This window comes from Trichechus manatus, unplaced genomic scaffold, assembly GCF_000243295.1.
Source record: "Trichechus manatus latirostris isolate Lorelei unplaced genomic scaffold, TriManLat1.0 scaffold00108, whole genome shotgun sequence".
In the NCBI taxonomy this organism is placed as follows: Eukaryota; Metazoa; Chordata; class Mammalia; order Sirenia; family Trichechidae; genus Trichechus; species Trichechus manatus.
In genome coordinates this window covers 2,250,469-2,269,562 of record NW_004444044.1, presented here as the reverse complement: position 1 = coordinate 2,269,562, position 19,094 = coordinate 2,250,469, and the positions used below count along the sequence as shown (strand labels likewise).

Sequence of the window (19,094 nt, the reverse complement as noted above, 5' to 3'; positions counted from 1 at the left end):
CTAAACTCTGAGCACTTATGGCTTTCCACCCCATTAGTTTTTCTAGCTGTGTATCACATTTAAGCTATTCTTTAGTTACTTTAGTCACTGAATCTGGGTACCTAAGGTAAAGAACTGCCTTCATGATTGGTCTTATTAATTTTTCCTTTGTTATTTCTAAGAATTGAGGAAGATTAAAACAGATGACCTCCTTCTTTGTACTGAAGAAGGACAGGACATGGTACCTCTGTCTCTTTCAACACATTATTCAACCCCCGGACCAAAGGTTAGAAAAATCTACAAAAGTAAGTATATGGTTGCACAGTGAGTATGTTACATACTAGATGTATTCTCTAATTTGCATAAAAATCACTTAGTAGTTTTAATCATATCTTACATAAACCATTATGTTTCTATGTGCATAAGGAGAATACATTTGATATCCTCTTTTAATCATTGTGATGGTTAAGGTTATATGTCAACTTGGCTAGGCCTTGATTCTTAGTGGTTTGGCAGATATGACATAATCGCAGTCCATGATGTGATCTATTGTTAGCGGCCAATCAGTTGAAAGGGGAATTTCCTTGGGGTGTGGCCTGCATCCAGTATACGTGGATATTCTGGCAAAGCTCACTACTCTCAACCCTGCATCCAACTCGTCATCCTCTGACTTCTGGCTCTTGGGATGTAAGCAGCAGACTACCATTTGACCTTCGGATTTTGGGATTTGCCAGCTCCCACAGCCCTGTGATCTAGCAGCCTGCCGTATGATCTGCCGATTTTGGGTTGTCAGCCCCGCGACCACGTGAGTTAGGAGAAGCCTGACTCCTGATGCCTGACCCAAGGATTTATGATTTGCCAGCCTCCACAACTGTGTGAGCCATTTCCTTGAAATAAATCTCTCTGTATATATTTACATATATACATTTCACTGATTTTGCTCCTCTAGAGAGCCCAGCCTAAGAAAATCATACATACCAATTCTGTGGAATTTGGGATAAAACCCTATATTTGCAGATATTAGTATAGTCCAAACTTAGTCTCCAAATTTAGATGTATAAACACTGGAAAATGCAAAATTCTAAGGTTCTCCTAGTGACTCAGGATGTCAAAGCTGTATTTGTGATGCATTTTACATTATAAATCATGTGGTGAAAGTGTTCTTAAGATAAAATGATGCAAATTTATATTTTTCTGACATCAATTCCATTTTTAACCCTGTTTTGTTTGTATTTTTTTTGCTATTATGTATATGCTAATTTATCATGCCTCATTTTAAATTACATGTATCAAATGGAAAAAAAAAATCCTAACAGCCCTTTCAACATCCTCTTGATATATGGTTTCTGCAACTACAATATAGATCTACAACAATGCTTACCACAAAAATATGATAATTTGTACAATGAGGATAATATTTCTAAAACTATTACTGTGCACTCCTCTCCACCCTATATGTAGATGATCTACTCAGGAATTATTCTGAAGCATTGGCTGGGAGTCTTTGGGGGAAGGGAGAGGGAAGATAAGAGTAAGGGACATTGGACCCTAAAAATGTTGCATCAAAAATATAAAGAGATTCGTTATTCAACTTCTGAGACTAAAATAATATTTCTCAAAAGAAAATAGATTTATAAGCTAGGCTGTTTGGAAAGGGAAAGGCTTTTCTAAGCCTTGTTAGTTTTCACATAAGATATCAGTGCTAAGTCCTGGGGACCAGATCAGAGTTACAGTTCTTTGCTTCTGTTTTCCTCCAGTTTCGAGAAAGCCCTGGCCACTGTAAGTCTTAGTCATGATGCTGGAATAATGAAGAAAAAGCATCTAATTAGAGGAAATAATAGGTAAGCCTGGACCTTTTTGATCTTGGACCGCTTACAGGATGAGGAAGGCAGACAGGAATGGGGAGACAGTGGTTCTAATTTCTTCCCAGCTCCCTCAGGAACAAGTCTCAGAAGAGGAGGGTAATGAGGTTAAAACATAAGGATCTGGGGAACTCCAAGAGCAAAACTCTTTTTACCTGCTCTATTTTGGGGACTCTGGAAAGAGAATACTTCATAGGCTCAGTCTGGTTGTGGCCCAGAAAGTCAGCTCCCCTTGGTCCCTGTGCAGCAGGAGCAGCAATACCTGAGAGTCCCCTGGGAAACCTGTCAGAAAGGGTTTGCTGACCCAGGGCCAATGTGGCCCCACAACAGAGGTGCAGGGTGGATTACATGGATTGGATGGAATAGAAGTCATAGTTGGAACTCAGAGTCGTCAGCTGCAAATCAAGTCTAGAAAGACCTTTAGCAAATGCCAGCAGAGTAGCAGCAACCAGGTAGGCAGGGGATATCAGTCTGGAGGTGCCCACTTAGCCAACCAAAGAAGCCCATACACTGGCTAACATAGAACACTCCCATACAAAACCAAAGGGACACCTTCCACACGCTGTCAGAGCATCCTACACTATAGGATAGCTGGATTTTTTTTCCCTGTTTTTTGTTTTATCCATGAACATTTGTAAATAATTAATACATGCTACAATGCAATCACTCTATTATAAAAGGAATGTTCATTTTCCTGCTGCTTAGAGTAAATTTTTAGATTCCCTTTAATTAATCCCTATTCAGGATACAAAACTTGAAACTAATTCAGAATATCTGAATTGCTTTGTCAAAGTTGTTACAAGGTCACAAAAGGAAGAAATGGAGTGGTGTAATGTTCTATGAAGGAGCCTGGTTGTATAGTGGTTGAGCGCTCGGCTGCTAACCAAAAGGTTAGCGATTAGAACCCACCAGCTACTCTGAGGAACAAAGATCTGGCAATACGCTTCTGTAAAGATTTACAACCTTGGAAACCCTATGGGGTGGTTCTACTCTGTCCTATAGGGTTGCAATGAGTCAGAATTGACTTGATGGCAACTTTTTGGGTTTAATGCTCTGTGAGTTGAGCTCAGCAATACTGAGGTGCTGAGTCTCAACATGATCTGGGCCATATAACTAGGAAAGATGACGTAGCCGCAAATGGTAGGGCTTTTAATCAAGAACAAGAACTAACATGATTAGTATAATAGTTATTTTGCTCAATGTCCATGCTTCGGGTCTCAAATCTATTTTTAAAAAATCCAAGTATATATACAAAATGTTCATTAATAATATGTACAAGTCTGGGATGATAGCATCTTAGAATATTGTTTTCCAAAAATTTAAGAGAAAGAATACAAGTGAATGAGGGAAAGACACACAGGGGGACTCAGTTGAAAGCAACCCTTTTCAAATGCTTCTGCTGAGTTTTCAAATGTTAGTTCATCATAGGGATGTTGAAGGAGACAAAACAACATATTCCAATCTGATTAACTTAATTCTACCTCATTTCAACCTAAGCAGGAAGGTCCACCTACTTTACCTGGCAGGGATGTCCACCTCCCACTTGACTCAGAAGCCAAGCCCATGCTCATGAAATGAGAAAGAATAATGTATATTTACATCACAATCACATGCTGATTTTACCTGTGTATGTCATCCAAAATTGGGAATGAAGAAACTGAAAAGCTGTTCTAATATCCTAATTTCTTGTTCCTTGAAGGCTGTTTAATGTCATTTTAGTAGTACAGGTATTATGGCACAAGACATAAAAGAATCAGTTTTCATCACTAATTGTCTCACCAAAAGAGGCTTAGACATTGCTTTTATGCCTTTAGCACATGCGATAAAGTCTGTCAAAATTTAAAAAACATGAAAATATAACCTGCTAAAGTGCTGAGACAAAGGACTGAACAAAAAGTTTTAGTACCACACAAACATCATTTTTAACATTTAAAGAGCACACAGCAATTTGTAAAGCACACTGGAGAGAAGCAAAGCCTTCCACACGAACTGGCTGGCAAACAGAATTAAAGACTGTCCTTTTAACAAGAATATATACAAGGGCTTACTATGCTTGAGATTATTAATCAGAGCTGTGAAATAATGAAAAAGTATCTCAGCCCAAAAGCATAGAACATGTTAACACTGAGGCATATAAGTAGTTAAAATAGTCATGAAAGATGAAGAAAACAATTTGAACTAATTCCTTATTCAAAACTTGTCTAAGATTTTCCCCAGATAGTTAGTAAGATATTGGAAAGTGAGATAGGAATATGCTGCATATAATTAGTTATCTACGATAAACTCTACATATTCTTACTTAGGATAATAGCTTCAATCATTCCTAAAACAAATCCTTTTGGCATATACAAAGCCCAAAACTTGAGAACTGCCATTAAGAATTTTAAAATTTAGATATTTAGACCAATTCCACCTAAAAGAGTAAAATTCCTGGTACCTAGAAAAAACAAAACCAAGTATTCAGCTTTCCTTATGGCATCATGTAATGAAGGAACATTTATTTTGGCCTAAATGTAGCCTTCACATTTTAATTCACAGTTCTCATAAGCTAATCTCAAACAATTTTTAAATAAAATATTATTTCCATGCTATACTTATTACTTCCTGTAGCTCCAATTCTCTTCCACATATATCACTAACCTCTATTCCATATACCAGGAGGATGCCAAGCAGGGAGATGGGGAGAAAAAGATTCCATGAAAGAGTAGCTCACCTAGATCCTCCACAGGGATCCAAAGGGCTCATAAAAAAAAAAAAAAATTTTTTTTTTTGCTAAATACCAAATGAACATATTCAGGAGCAAATAACATTGATCTCTATAAACATATTTAAATTTAAAATCAATGACTGATAACAGCAGGGAAAATATAACAATTACAATAAAATAAATCTAATTTACAGCAAGTTATTTCTAAAGGAAATCCTGGTGGTGTAGCGGTTAAGTGCTACAGCTGCTAACCAAAAGGTCCGCAGTTCAAATCCACCAGCTGCTCCTTGGAAACTCTATGGGGCAGTTCTACACTGTCCTATAGGGTCACCATGAGTCGGAATCGACAGCAACGGGTTTGGTTTTTTGTTGTTGTTATTACCTTTTTTAAAAATATCAGTTATATAAATTAGAAGTAGAAATGATGAAACAAAAGATTACTAAACCTCCAGAACTATTCAGATTCTTGACACAAGTACTTCCTACTTGCTAACATGAATGCTTATAAATCATTGTACCTAGAATAAAAATAAGTACGAGTTTTAAAATGTGTTTAAGCAAGCACACCTGACATGGGCCAGATAAAAATGTGAAATATAGTTGAGGGTCATCAAAAACCAGGAAAACCCTCAATGAGACAGATTAACACCACAGCCTAAATAACGGGCTCAAACTTATTAAAGATCATGGAGATGGTGTAGGACCTGGCAGTATTTCTTTCTGTTACATATAAGGTGACCATGAATTGGAGCCTAGGTGGCGTAGCAGGTAAGAGTCCGGCTGCTAACTAAAAGGTTGGCAGTTCAAATCCACTAGCCACTCCTTGGAAACCCTATGGGGCAGTTCTACTCTGTCTAAGGGTCGCTATGAGTCGGAACCAACTCAATGGCACCTAACAACAACAACCAAAGCAACAAACAACTTAAAATTTTACTAAAATAGAAACTATCCCTCCTAAACAAAAGCAGTTAACATGAATGAAACCTAAACACTAAATTATATTCTTTTAATAGGTTATATTTTACATTGAAAAAGAGAAAATAGTTTTAAATATTAACAAAGTACTTTGTTGATATGAACTGCTCCCTCATGAGTCAATAATCGATATAACTGCATCTGAATAGGTAGTCACTCAGTTTAAGAATCAAGATCTGGCTTAAATTATTTCTACCTTAGTATAAGTTTCACTATCTTCAATTTCACTTGAATTATTCAGATATATCTAAGATCTTCCAATTCTCTTTATCCAATAATGCTGCATCAATAACCAACTAGTAATACAGCAGCTCTAAGCTTTCAGAACAGATTTTTGTCTCTCTCATATTCAATTCTTTATTAAAAAAAAAAAACTGTAACTATTTGTAATCCTTCAATCTTCGTCTAAATACATCATAAGTAAATTCCTTTCATTAAAGCTATACATGAAGAGATAGGATAGGCTCAGTAAGATATGATAATGATGTTAATAATAGGAAATAAATTATTATCCTTTATTTTTCACATCTGAAAGCTCTTTAATCTGCACTCCGCTTCCTGATTATTTTATGTAGTAATTCAATGTTCATACTGCCTTCATTTTGTCAGTAATTATTATAAATACCCAGATTATGAAATATACAAAACCAATCTGAAATGAAATTCAATAAATATGGTTAATATTCCCATATGAACTCAATGGTAGTAGCCTTGATGAATGGCTGACTCTAACAGTAGATTAGGTTAGAAACTAAACTATGCAGCTGCGAAATATTTGTGATTTAACACTGGGGGGGGGAAGGGGAGGAGATACTTGCTATTTGACAGATCTTAATGATCTAGTGATACTATATTCCATGCTTCATTTAATAAGAAGATATCTGTTAAAATTAATTTCTCTTGGTTCATTTTTTAATGGAGTACAAAGCCTACCAATGTATCTTTTTGATCAGGGCATAGGTCATGAGAAACTCCAAATACAAGGGGTTACAGCACCTACTGACATGTTTATAGATTCAAGGAAGGGCTGTGTGCCTAAGAAATTCCTAGCATCACTAAAATAAGGCAAAATCTTCCCATTATTCTAGTTCTGGTTTCATAGTTTCATTCCCGGGCAACCAGGAGCAACTCCCAAATCATTTCTGACTTCCACATGTTTCCCACCTGGGACAAAGACACTCCTTCACAGCACCATGACAACCACACCAGCGACACAAGCACTTGAGTTCATGCAGGAAAATGAAAATCCTGAAAGGAAGCCAGGAGATAAAGGCTTACTATTCCTTGTTTCCCACTGGTAGGAAGTAATTACAAAAATTATTTTAACACTAAGCTTCTGGTGAATGAATAGTTTGTCATTTGAGGGGAAAAGCCTAAGGGCCTACGGATTAAATAATATATAAAAAGCTGAATGATGTCATATGAGTATAGCCCACCTCCCTCCAGAAATAGACTACCTAAAGTAAACTTCTTAATAATGACAGTATAGACATTCTTAAGAGATAGTCAGGGGTATATTTTGTTATTTTTTAGACAGTTTAGTTTAGACAGATTATTAATAGTGGAAGTGAATTTTATGACTCTTTAAATATTTTACTAACCATGTTGGTACTAATTAAAGTTTTAAAAAGAGAGTGAAATAGGAAATAATTTTGTCCAAAAATATATGTGATTTCTAGAACCTCAAAGCAGAAGTCAAGAAAAAGACAGAAGCAAATTAAACTCTCAATCCGTGCTGAAAGTAGAAAAATGTCTTTATCATAAGCATGCCAAGTTAATGTTTGTTGTTTACTGCAAAGGATGGTATTCCTTTGCCAGAAACTGGCAATGCTATGTGGTTTGAACATGTGACAGTTCTGCACTGGAAGAGATCATTTTTATGCTGCCAAATGTAAAGCTGCTTTAGGTCTTAGTCCTAAAAAAGGAATTCTAAAGTAGAGCACTTCATCTGTGATTTCACTAGTTCAACAGAGTTTTAAACAGCTCTTCATAGTTGTCTACATTTCTAAAACAATATGTTTTCCCTATTAAGAGTTAAGGAAACATAATCTGAGCTATTTATAAGACTGATTGAGTTGTTTTTGCTTTTGTTTTCTGAATCATACCACGTTGTTATTGTTGTTAGGTGTCCTTGAGTAGGTTCCAATTCATAGTGACCCTATGTACAACAGAACAAAACACTGCCCGATCTTATATCATCTTCACATCGTTGCTTTGTACCATATGATATTATTATCTTAACAGGTTCAAACTTTGACTTTTATTGAAAACTCAGATAAATATTCTTAGGGGGTTGTTGTTGTTAGGTGCCATTGAGTCCATTCCAACTCATAGCAACCCTATAGGAAAGAGTAGAACTATCAAGGAGCAGCTGGTGGATTTGAACTGCCGACCTTTTGGTTAGCAGCTGAGCCTTTAACCCCTATGCCACCAGGGCTCCACTTCTTAGGGGGCAGGGAATGGAAAAAAATGCTTGCATTTAATCAAGTGGAATAGCCTAGGGTTCTTGAGTGTGGTAGAAGCATAGTTTTTTGCTGTTGTTGTTGGTTTTGGATTTGATTTTTAAGGAACTAATTCCCTGGTCCCCTATAGGGGTAGTAGCAATCATCTTTCATGGGCTCCCAATTCTGAACAACGTATACCTTCAGATTCTCAGTGACACAGAGTTGGGAATGAGAGATTAGAAGACAAGCAGAAACATTCCAAACATCCACAAACGAATACCTGCAACCTGACTCCCAATATAGCCTGTACCTGTCTCTGCCAAAACATATATATAGGGTCATTCACACAGTGACTCTGGAGCATGATCATGAAAACAGAATACGTAGTTTTTAATTCACTGACTGTTCCAATGGTCAAACTTAATATATGCAAAACTCTACCCACTTATTGTCCTCTGGGAAGCCTATTTCTGTTTTTTCTCATACCTGAATTCTGGAAAGAGAACCCTCTAGCCTTCCAGATTAGAATACTGCACATCAAGAAGGAAAGAAAGATCAGAGAATAAAATTAAGTAGAGAAAAATATTGAAATAGTTTGCTCCTGCTTCATACATGCAAATAGTCAGGATAGAGTAAATAACTGTAATTAATCAGAAAGAAATATTCTCTACAATCTGAGAAAAATATACTTGAAATTCCAAATATTAACAGGGACAGTTCAATTGAGAATAATTCCTTATTTTGCAAAACACACACGTGTAATTAAAATTCACTCAATTCATATTTATTGAGCACCTACTATGCCTCAGGCTCAAATGTAAATCATTGAATAAGGACCTCCTGTGTCTCCAAAAATAACATCCTGAATTAATCCAGAAAAAAACACTATCTTACATGGTACTATACTTTTCACTTACCAAAACCAAACCAAACTCGTTGCCGTGGAGTTGACTCGCACTCATAGAGACCCTATAGGACAGAGTAGAACTGCTCCCACAGGGTTTCCAAGGAGTGACTGGTGACGAACTGCAGACTTTTAGGTTAGTAGCCAAGCTCTTAACCACTGCACCACCAGGGCTCCAAATCAATATACCATTCTAATCCTAGAATCTGCTCAATTTTACATTTTGGAATGACAGAGTAAATTATAAAAACATTTATTACTAATTTTCACTTGAAAAATATTTAGTCTATGAAAAGCTTGTCTCTCTAACTGTGACCAGGAAGTTAAAAGAAGAATTTAAAAGCTACAGTGCAGTACTTAAAGTTCTGAATCAGAATCTCTCTTTATCCTAGCGAAGAGAACTACACATCAAAAATACATGGTTAGAATTTAAGATTCTTAAAAGGAGGTAAATTAGTATCACCAGCAACTAAGTTCAACTAGAACTTCAGAAATATGAAAATTAAAAATCATTAATCTCATACTTACATTTAACATTGACCATTCTAAGGGAACTGAATGTTTCTATTTTGGGTCATGTTTCAAGGTAATTGAGAGTTAGCAATGGAACTCTTTTTGCTTTGACCTATGACCACTGAAGACTTTTCCAAAATGTATTACTTTAGTTTGTGGCTTTACTATAAAGTAATCCTTTGTTCATGATTGAAAAGCTCAAACAGCATTCAGGGTCTGCATTCTTAAAAACAAATAAACGAAAAAAAAAAAAAAAACCAAAAATTACATTTTACAGCTGCTAACCAAAAGGACAGCAGTTCGAATTCATTAGTTCAAAACCCTATGGCACAGTTCTACTCTGTCCTAAAGGGTCACTATAAGTCAGCATTGACTCCGCGGCAATGGGTTTAGGGTCACTATGAGTCAGAATTGACTCAACTGAAACAGATTTCATTTTTGGCTTTTTATGTTGATGTTGATGCTATTAGAATTGATATTTTAAATAATTTCCTAATATTCCAAATTATCTAGCCCCAACCAATTCTTTTAAATTTATATATCTTGACTATTAAATTATTTTTGCTATTCTAGTATCTAAAAATACACTAGGTATGAAATATAATATTTTTTATAATTTGCATGTTTCAAAAAAGTATCTTTTATCCTTCTCTGTAAATATCAGACTAATGAAAAGTAGTATGGGTAATATTTATAGAAATAGACACCTTCAAGGACTGAAATAGAACAACTGGGTACAGCTTTGTGAAACTATAGGTAAGACAGATGGCACAAACTGGGAGAATAGTCATAGTGACCGGTCAGGTTTCCAGTTCTATTGTATAATTCCATAACTTGTGGATTATACTTTTAAGAAGACATTTAATATTTCCCTCCAAAGAGATACTATATATTAATAACATAGAGTAACCAAGTCTACAGAAAAAGACTGTATCTTACTATCTATCCTTTGACATAACCAGTCTTCTAATTTAGAATGACATTTTTAAAATATGAAAACATAAATGAGAATTAAGTCATGCATTAACAATATAAAGATAAGCAATATCTGTTTAACTTTAACAAAACTCTTAACATGCAAGTCTCTTGTACAAGATAATTAAAAATAACAACTACTACCACTAATTAAGCACCTATTATTGTTGAGGACTACACTCAGAAACTTACATTTATTATTTCTAATACTTATTAAAAGGTGAAATGTATTTTAATTCTCTATTCACAAATCAAGAAATTGAGGTTCAGAAAGGTTAAGTACTTATCCAAGGGAACACAACCAGTTCATTACCGAGCTAGTACTCATATCCATCTAGCTAACTCTGATGTACATTCACTTTCTGTTACACTAAAGTGACTCTCTAGGATTGACACGCATCTCATATTACTGTACCTATTAATACACCTCTGTTGTTTTAATTAGAAATTTATGAAAAAAAAATTCAAAGTATTTCTCACAAAATAGTCCATTAGTACAGCACATTAAGGGAAATCGGTTGCATCTGAAAGTCAAACTAATAACTCAGTAACAACTCTCAAAATACAAGACATCATTAATCTAGAAGATAGGTAAAAGCTAAACTAAGATTATATATATATACCTGACATCTAAAGGCAAGATACTTCTTGGATTTCCTGGAGGTATTAAATGTATATGTATATGTATATATACGATGTATGTACGTATCAATACATTTATAAAAATAAAAGACATTATTAATTTTAAACAAGCAAATGTTTACTTAGTTCAATGAATTCTTATAAATAGCAATATGTAAGGAGTCATAAATGTTCTTGCATGTGTAGGGGAAATTCCCCCTTATTCTTAACTCAGAAAGCTGGCCTGGCAAAAGTAAATGTACACTTTTTGAAATTTGGCCAAAAGTTTAGGTTCCCAAATTTCCTTTCTTCTCCATAAAGGAAACAACTATAATTAACTTATAAGAATATCTCCTTACTACCAAGCTACTTTCAGATTACATTAAAACAAATAAACAATCAAAAACAGAAAACTTTCATGCTTTTCTTGACTTTACGGTTCCAGCCTACTTTGAAATAAAGAGCATTTGACTCACTGTCTCCTCCACATGTAAAAAGTTCTGCAAAACAGAACTTAAAGTCAAATAGCATAATTATTTTCAAAAGCATCCATCACACTAGCCTTACAATAAAAGGCAACTATTTGCCATGTCAATACAACCCACTTAAAAAGCTTTAAAATAAGATTAATAATGCATAATTTAGATACCTCTAGAACACACAAATATTTTTAAATTTCAAAATAAGCTAGAAAAAATATAGTTTTAATGTAAAACTTTTAAAAGAAATCATAAATAATAAACATATCAGAGATACAATAATGTACTAGAATAAAATAATACCTCTAACATATACACTTGTATTAAAAAAAGAAGCCATATTGCATGATTTATAAATGTCAATTTCTATTGTTACCACCACTTTATACAACAGCATATGACAATCACTTTCTCTTAATTGATGGGAGAGTTGTTTTCATCATACCTTAAAATTACACTGAATTATTAAGCCTTGTCAAAGATGCCTACCTCTGTAGTGGAAGTCTTTGGACATGTCTATGGGAGCCCGTTCTACCGCTGACTTCTTGTAGACCACATGAATCCTTCCTTTTTCTTCCTCCATCTGCTTACCTCTTTCCAAGGGTTCAATGAAATACTCATCATTATCACTCTTTATCATTCCAGCCTAGAGGAAGCATAAACTGTATTAATTTAAAAGTAATATCTATCATATTCAGCTCCCAAGTAATTTGTAATCTTTTTAAAAAGCAAGAATACAATTTTTGAAAACTAAGTCTCTTTCTTTCCACATTTTGCTATTCATTTGAAATGGTTAAGCTGTTATTAAGTATAGTAATACATATAAGTGAGAAATCCATATTAGAAGAGAACAAAAAAATTCACATAAGGTATGAATAAAAAGTATAAATAGGGTAAAAATAAAAAAATCATAAACATATACATTCCATCAGACTAAAAAAAATGTATTTGTGTATTGTACTTGGTATTTTATCTCTAAAAGAAATCTTATGGGACACATAAACTCAACACCCACCATTACAGAGCTGCCATCCATGCATATTAAGTAATTCTTGAACTAATTTACATGTTCTTCCCATACCACTATCAAATGACTTACATATTGTAATCAGTACATAAAGTATTTCTGTCTTTAAACAGCCTCTTTTAAGTTTCAGGGCAAACCATACAGTTCTAATAATTATCAGTTTGAAGTACTTTATCCTATCTTAATGCAATTTGATGATTTTATACATTTTTCCTTTCAAATTTTTATCCTTCCATGCTAAAAAGGTTATCTTTACATTCAAGTCATTCTACCTCTGTAAATTTTATTGTCTTTTATATCTGTTTCATCTTTTGTTTATTCAGAAAAGACCAGGACTATATGCAGTACAAAAAGATTTCAAGATCTACCCTGAGGTACAATGTTATCAGTGATAGGATAATACCCATATGCCTATAAGAAAGACCAGTTAATATGGCTTTCAAATTTATGTACCAACCGCTAATGTCAAAGATGAAAAAATTTAAGATTTCTACCAACTTCTGCAGTCTAAAATTGATCAAACATACAATCAACATGCATGGATAATTACTAGTAATTGGAAAGAGAAAGTTGGAAACAAAGAAGAAGGATCAGTTATTGAAAAATATGGCCTTGGTGACAGAAATGACGCTGGAGGTAACATGACTGAGTTTTGCAAGACTGACAACTTATTCATTGGAAATATCTTTTTCAACAACATAAACAATGACTATGCACATGGACCTTGCCAGATGGAATACACAGATATCAAATCGACTATATCTGTGAAAAAGATGATGGAGAAACTCAGTATCTTCACTCAGAACAAAGCCATGAGCTGACTGCAGAACAATCAATTGCTCCTATGCAAGTTCAAGTTAAAGCTGAAGAAAATTAAAACAAGTCCACAAGAGCAAAAGTACAAACTTCAGTATATCCCACCTGAATTTAGAGACCATCTCAAGAACAGACTTAACACACTCAACACTAATGACCAAAACCCAGACAAGTTGTGGGATGACATCAAGGACATTATATATAAAGAAAGCAAAAAGTCGTTCAAAAGACAGGAAAGAAAGAAAAGACCAAAATGGATGTAAGAAGAGACTCTGAAACATGCTCTCAAATGTAGAGTAGCTAATGCAAAGAGAAGAAATGATAGAGTAAGAGCTGAACAGAAGATTTCAAACGGCAACTTGAGAAGACAAAATGAATTATTATTATGAAATGTGCAAAGAAGTAGAGTTAGAAAACCAAAAGGGAGGAACTCACTTGGCATTTCTCAAGCTGAAAGAACTGACGGAAAAAATTGAAGCCTCGAGTTGCAATATTGTAAGATTCTATGGGGAAAGCACTGAACAATGCAGGAAGCATCAAAAGAAGATGGAAGGAATACAAAGTCACTGTAGAAAAGCAGAATTCGGTCAATATTCAACCATTTTATGAAGTAGCACGTGATTAAGAACTGATGGTACTGGAGGCGAGGCCAGGATGGTGGAATAGTCGGACGCTTCCAGTGGTCCCTCTTACAACAAAGACAAAAAAAAAAATGAATTGATTATACATGACAATCTAGGAGCCATGAACATCAAAGGCAAAGTTGAGGAAATGGACTGAATGGCAGGGGGAGAGACAGATGGTTTGGAAGCAGCAAGGAGTTGCCAGACCTGACCTGGTGGGACTCAGCACCCTTCAGGCCGGATCAGCTCCCGTGAGCAGTGAGGTAAGCAGTGGCACTCGGGAGGTGTTTTCCACATCAGAAGAGGCCCAGAGGCGTACAGTCTACTAGGACATCCAGAACCAGTGAAAAGGAGTGCTCAATCGGCAAAAGATAAGTACTTGCATCTGGCCTATCAAATAACGTCCCCTTTGGGAAAAACTTCTTTCCCATTTACCTCCTCCCTCCCCACTCTGCACCAGTCCCAAGCTGGTTTTCAGCAACTGCTGCATCCCCTGAGCCGGAAGTAGGACCCATCACATGCCCTGAGCCATTCTCCCTGCCTTGGAGATGGAACAAACTAGCAAACAGGGGAAAAAATAATCTGCCGGCTCCCGTAAGCCAGGAACTCAGGGTAGGCACAGTTCCTTTTCTACACACAGGCATAAGGGGTCCATGGACTTTGAATGCCCTTCACCCCTGCATAGACTTGGGTAGGCCTATTTCAACAGTGTAGGCCCTCATTACTGCAGTACAACAGGGTATATATCTGAAGTCTAACTTCAACTGTTTCATGACATTTGACACTACTCTGCCCATTGGGCAGGTTCCTCACCTGGCCACATTGGGGGCCTGAGGACTAGTGGCTCCACCCATGCCACCTAGCCACCCGTAACAGGGTTCCAAGAATAAGTGGTGCCCCCTAGTCCTGACAGCCAGCAACACTGGGTACTCACAGTCCAGCTGCAAAACCAACTCACTTACGTGCTCCAGGAACAGGAAAATGCTTTCCTTCCCGACACTTGTGGGCAGCGGTCGGCCCCTAGCCTTGCTCAGCATGTGACGCCCTGCTGCAGCCAGATGCCTGTGCCTACATCAATCACCCATGCCTGTCTATGACTAAAGGTGAGAGCCTGCACCACACACTTGGTGGCTGAGTACCTGGACACCTGAGCTGAATTCACACAGGAGGAGTGGGCGGACTCCGGGGCTTACATACTTAGTGGCAGATGTGGCCACCCGGTGGCAAGACTTTGGAGCTTCAGGGGCACGGGTGATCAGGCTAGCTCACACGAGTAGCCTATTTAGGCATGTCAAAAAAAAACAAACAAACAAACAAACAGAAAACAAGAAGCTAGGACACAGAGAGCAAACATAAAATAAATAAATACAATAACTTATTGATGACTTGGAGACAACAGTCAATATCAAATCATATAAAGAGGCAGACCAAGATGGCTTCAGCAAGCTCCCAAAATAAAGAATCAAGAAATTTTCTGGAGGAAGAGAATTTCTTGGAATTACCGGAGGCCGAATACAAAAGATTAATATACAGAACTCTTCAAGAGAAAAAGGAGATCATTCAAAACGCAAACCAAGCAATAGAGTAACTTAAGAAGATTAGAGAAAAGCATAATGGCAAATTTAACAGACTGCAAGAATTAACAGAGAGACAGCAATCAGAAATTCAGAAGATTAACAATAAATTTTCAGAATTAGACAACTCAATAGAAAGTCATAGGAGCAGAATTGAGGCAATGAAACTCAGAATTAGTGAGATTGAAGATAAAACACTTGACATTAATTTATTTGAGGAAACATCAGATAAAAGGATTTTAAAAAATGAAGAAACCCAGAAATTATAAGGGACTCCATCAGGAGGAATAAACTACGAGTGACTGGAGAACCAGAACAGGAGGAAGATAACAGAAAATACAGAGAGAATTGTTGAAGATTTGTTGACAGAAAACTTCCCTGATATTGTGAAAGATGAGAAGATATCTATCCAAGATGCTCATCGAACCCCACGTAAGGTAGATCCCAAAAGAAAAGTCACTAAGACATATTACAATCAAACCTGCCAAAATCAAAGACAAAGAAAGAATTTTAAGCGTAGCTAGGGATAAACGAAAAGTTATCTACAAAGGAGAGTCAATAAGAATAAGCTCGGACTACACAGCAGAAACCATGCAGGCAAGAAGGCAATGGGATGACATATATAAAGCCTTGAAGGAAAGAAATAGCGAGCCAAGAATTATTTATCCAGCAAAACTGTCTCTCAGATATGATGGTGAAATTAGGGCATTTCAGATAAACAGAAGTTTAGGGAATTTGCAAAAACTAAACCAAAAATATAAGAAATACTAAAGGGAGTTCTCCAGTTAGAATATCAATAACATCAGATAACAACCCAAGACTAAAACACAGGACAGAGCAACCAGATATCAACCCAGAAAGGGAAGTCACAAAAAAAAAATCAAAGCTAAAACACTGAAAATAGGGAAACAGAGACATCAATATGTAAAAGATGACAACATTAAAACAAAATAGAGGGACTAAAAAATGTAGACATAGATTTTTAATATGGAGAGGAAGCCAAGGTGATATAAAGAAATATAAGACTAGTTTCAACTTAGAAATATACGGGTAGATATTAAAGTAACCACAAAGGAAACTAACAATCCTACACATCAAAATAAAAAACAAGAAAAACATAAAGACTCAGCAAATACAAATTCAACAACAATGAAAAAGATTAAAAGAAAATACATAAATAAAAATGACTCAGCACAGAAAATTAAGTGGAACAAAGAAACTGTCAACAACACAAAAAAAGACATGAAAATGACATCACTAAATTCATAACTATCAATAATTATGCTGAATGTAAAGGACTAAATGCACCAATAAAGAGACAGAGAGCAGCTAAAAATGATTCGTCTATATGATGCCTCTAAGAGATGCCTTAGACTTAAAGACACAAACAAACTAATACTCAAAGGATAGAAAAACTATATCAAGCAAACAGCACTCAAAAAAGAGCAGGAGTGGCAATATTAATCTCTGACAAAATAGACGTTAAAGTAAAATCCACCACAAAGAATAAACAAGGGCACTATATAATGATTAAAGGAGTCAATACAGCATGAATACATAACTATAATAAATATTTATGCACCCAATGACAGGGCTCCAAAATACATAAAACAAACTCTAACAGCATTGAAAAGACAGATAGACAGCTCCACAATAATAGTAGGAGACTTCAACCACAACTTTCAGTGAAGGACAGAACATCCAGAAAGAAGCCCAACAAAGACACAGAAGAGCTAAATGCTACAATCAACCAACTTGATCTCTCGGACCTATACCAAACACTTCACCCAACAGCAGACAAGTATACTTTCTTTTCCAATGCACATGGAACATTCTCCAGATTAGATTACATATTAGGCCATAAAACAAGCCTTAACAAAATCCAAAGCATCGAAATACTACAAAGCATCTTTTCTGACCATAAAGTCATAAAAGTAGAAATCAATAACAGAAAAAGGAAGGAAAAAACATCAAACCCATGGAAACTGAACAACACCTTGCTCAAAAACTATTAGGTTATCAAAGAAATTAAGGATGGAATAAAGAAATTCATAGAATCAAATAAGAATGAAAACACATCCTACCAGAACCTTTGGGACACAGCAAAAGCAGTGCTCAGAGGTCAGTTTATAGCAATAAATGCACACATTCAAAACAAAGGAAGGGCCGAAATCAAAACACTACCCCTACAACTGGAACAAGTAGAAAGGGAGCAGCAAAAGAAGACCTCGGGTGCCACAAGAAAGTAAATAAGAATTAAAGCAGAACTAAATGAAATAGAGAATAGAAAAACAATTGAAAAGAGTTAACAAGACCAAAAGCTGGTTCTTTGAAAAGATCAAAAAAATCAATAAATCACTGGGCAAACTGACAAAAGGAAAAAGCAGAGAAAGCTAATAACCCATATAAGAAATGAGATGGGTGATATCACAACAGACCCAACTGAAATTAAAATAATTATAACAGAATACTATAAAAAATTGTACTCTAACAAATTTGAAAACCTAGAGGAAATGGACAAACTTCTAGAAACTCATTATGTACCTAAACTAACACAAACAAAGGTAGAAAACCTAAATAAACTCATAACAAAAGAAGAGATTGAAAAGATAATTTAAAAATTCCCAACAAAAAAAAAGCCCTGGCCTGGATGGCTTCACTGGAAAATTCTACCAAATTTTCAGAGAAGAGATAACACCACTACTACTAAAGGTATTTCAGAGCATAGAAAAGGATGGAATACCCCCAAACTCATTCTATGAAGCCAGCATAACCCTGATACTAAAACCAGGTAAATACACCACAAAAAAAGAAAATTACAGACCAATATCCCTCATGAACATTGACACAAAAATCCTCCACAAAGTTCTAGCCAATAGAATTCAGTAACATATCAAAAAATAGGTCATCATGTTCAAGTGGGATTTATACCAGTTATGCAGGGATTGTTAAACATTAGAAAAACAATCAATGTACTATATCACATAAATAAAACAAAAGATAAGAACCACATGATCTTATCAACTGATGCACAAAAGGCATTTGACAAACTCCAACACCCATTTACGATAAAAACTCTCAGCAAAATAGGAATAGAAGTGAAATTCCTCAGCAAAATTTAGGGCATTTATACAAAACCAACAGCCAACATCATTCTAAATGGAGAGAGTCTGAAAGCATTCCTCTTGAGAACAGAAACCAGACAAGGATGCACTTTATTACCACTTTTATCCAACATGGTGCTGGAGGCCCTAGCCAGAGCAATTAGGCTAGAAAAAGAAATAAAGGGCATCCAAATTGGTAAGGAAGAAGTAAAAGTATCTCTCTTTGCAGGTGATATGATATTATACACAGAAAACCCAAAGAATCCACAAGAAAACTACTGGAACTAATACAAGATTTCAGCAAAGTATCATACAAAAATCACTTACATTCCTCTACACCGACAAAGAGAACTTCGAAGAGGAAATCACCAAATCAATACCATTTACAATAGCCCCCAAGAAGATAAAAAGCTTGGGAATAAATCTAACCAGAGACATAAAAGACCTATACAATGAAAACTACAAGACACTACTGCAAGAAACCAAAAGAG

The 19,094-nt window shown here is 35.6% G+C and overlaps 1 protein-coding gene across 1 annotated transcript in view; it reads right to left on the bottom strand.

Annotated features, from left to right (window-relative positions):
• ADAMTS3 (ADAM metallopeptidase with thrombospondin type 1 motif 3) overlaps positions 1-19,094 on the bottom strand; it is a 365,634-nt gene that overhangs the window by 175,233 nt on the left and 171,307 nt on the right. Inside the window, exon 4 of the mRNA XM_004383320.1 lies at positions 11,949-12,105. Coding sequence (XP_004383377.1) covers positions 11,949-12,105 — 157 coding nt within the window. The remainder of the gene's footprint in view (positions 1-11,948; positions 12,106-19,094) is intronic.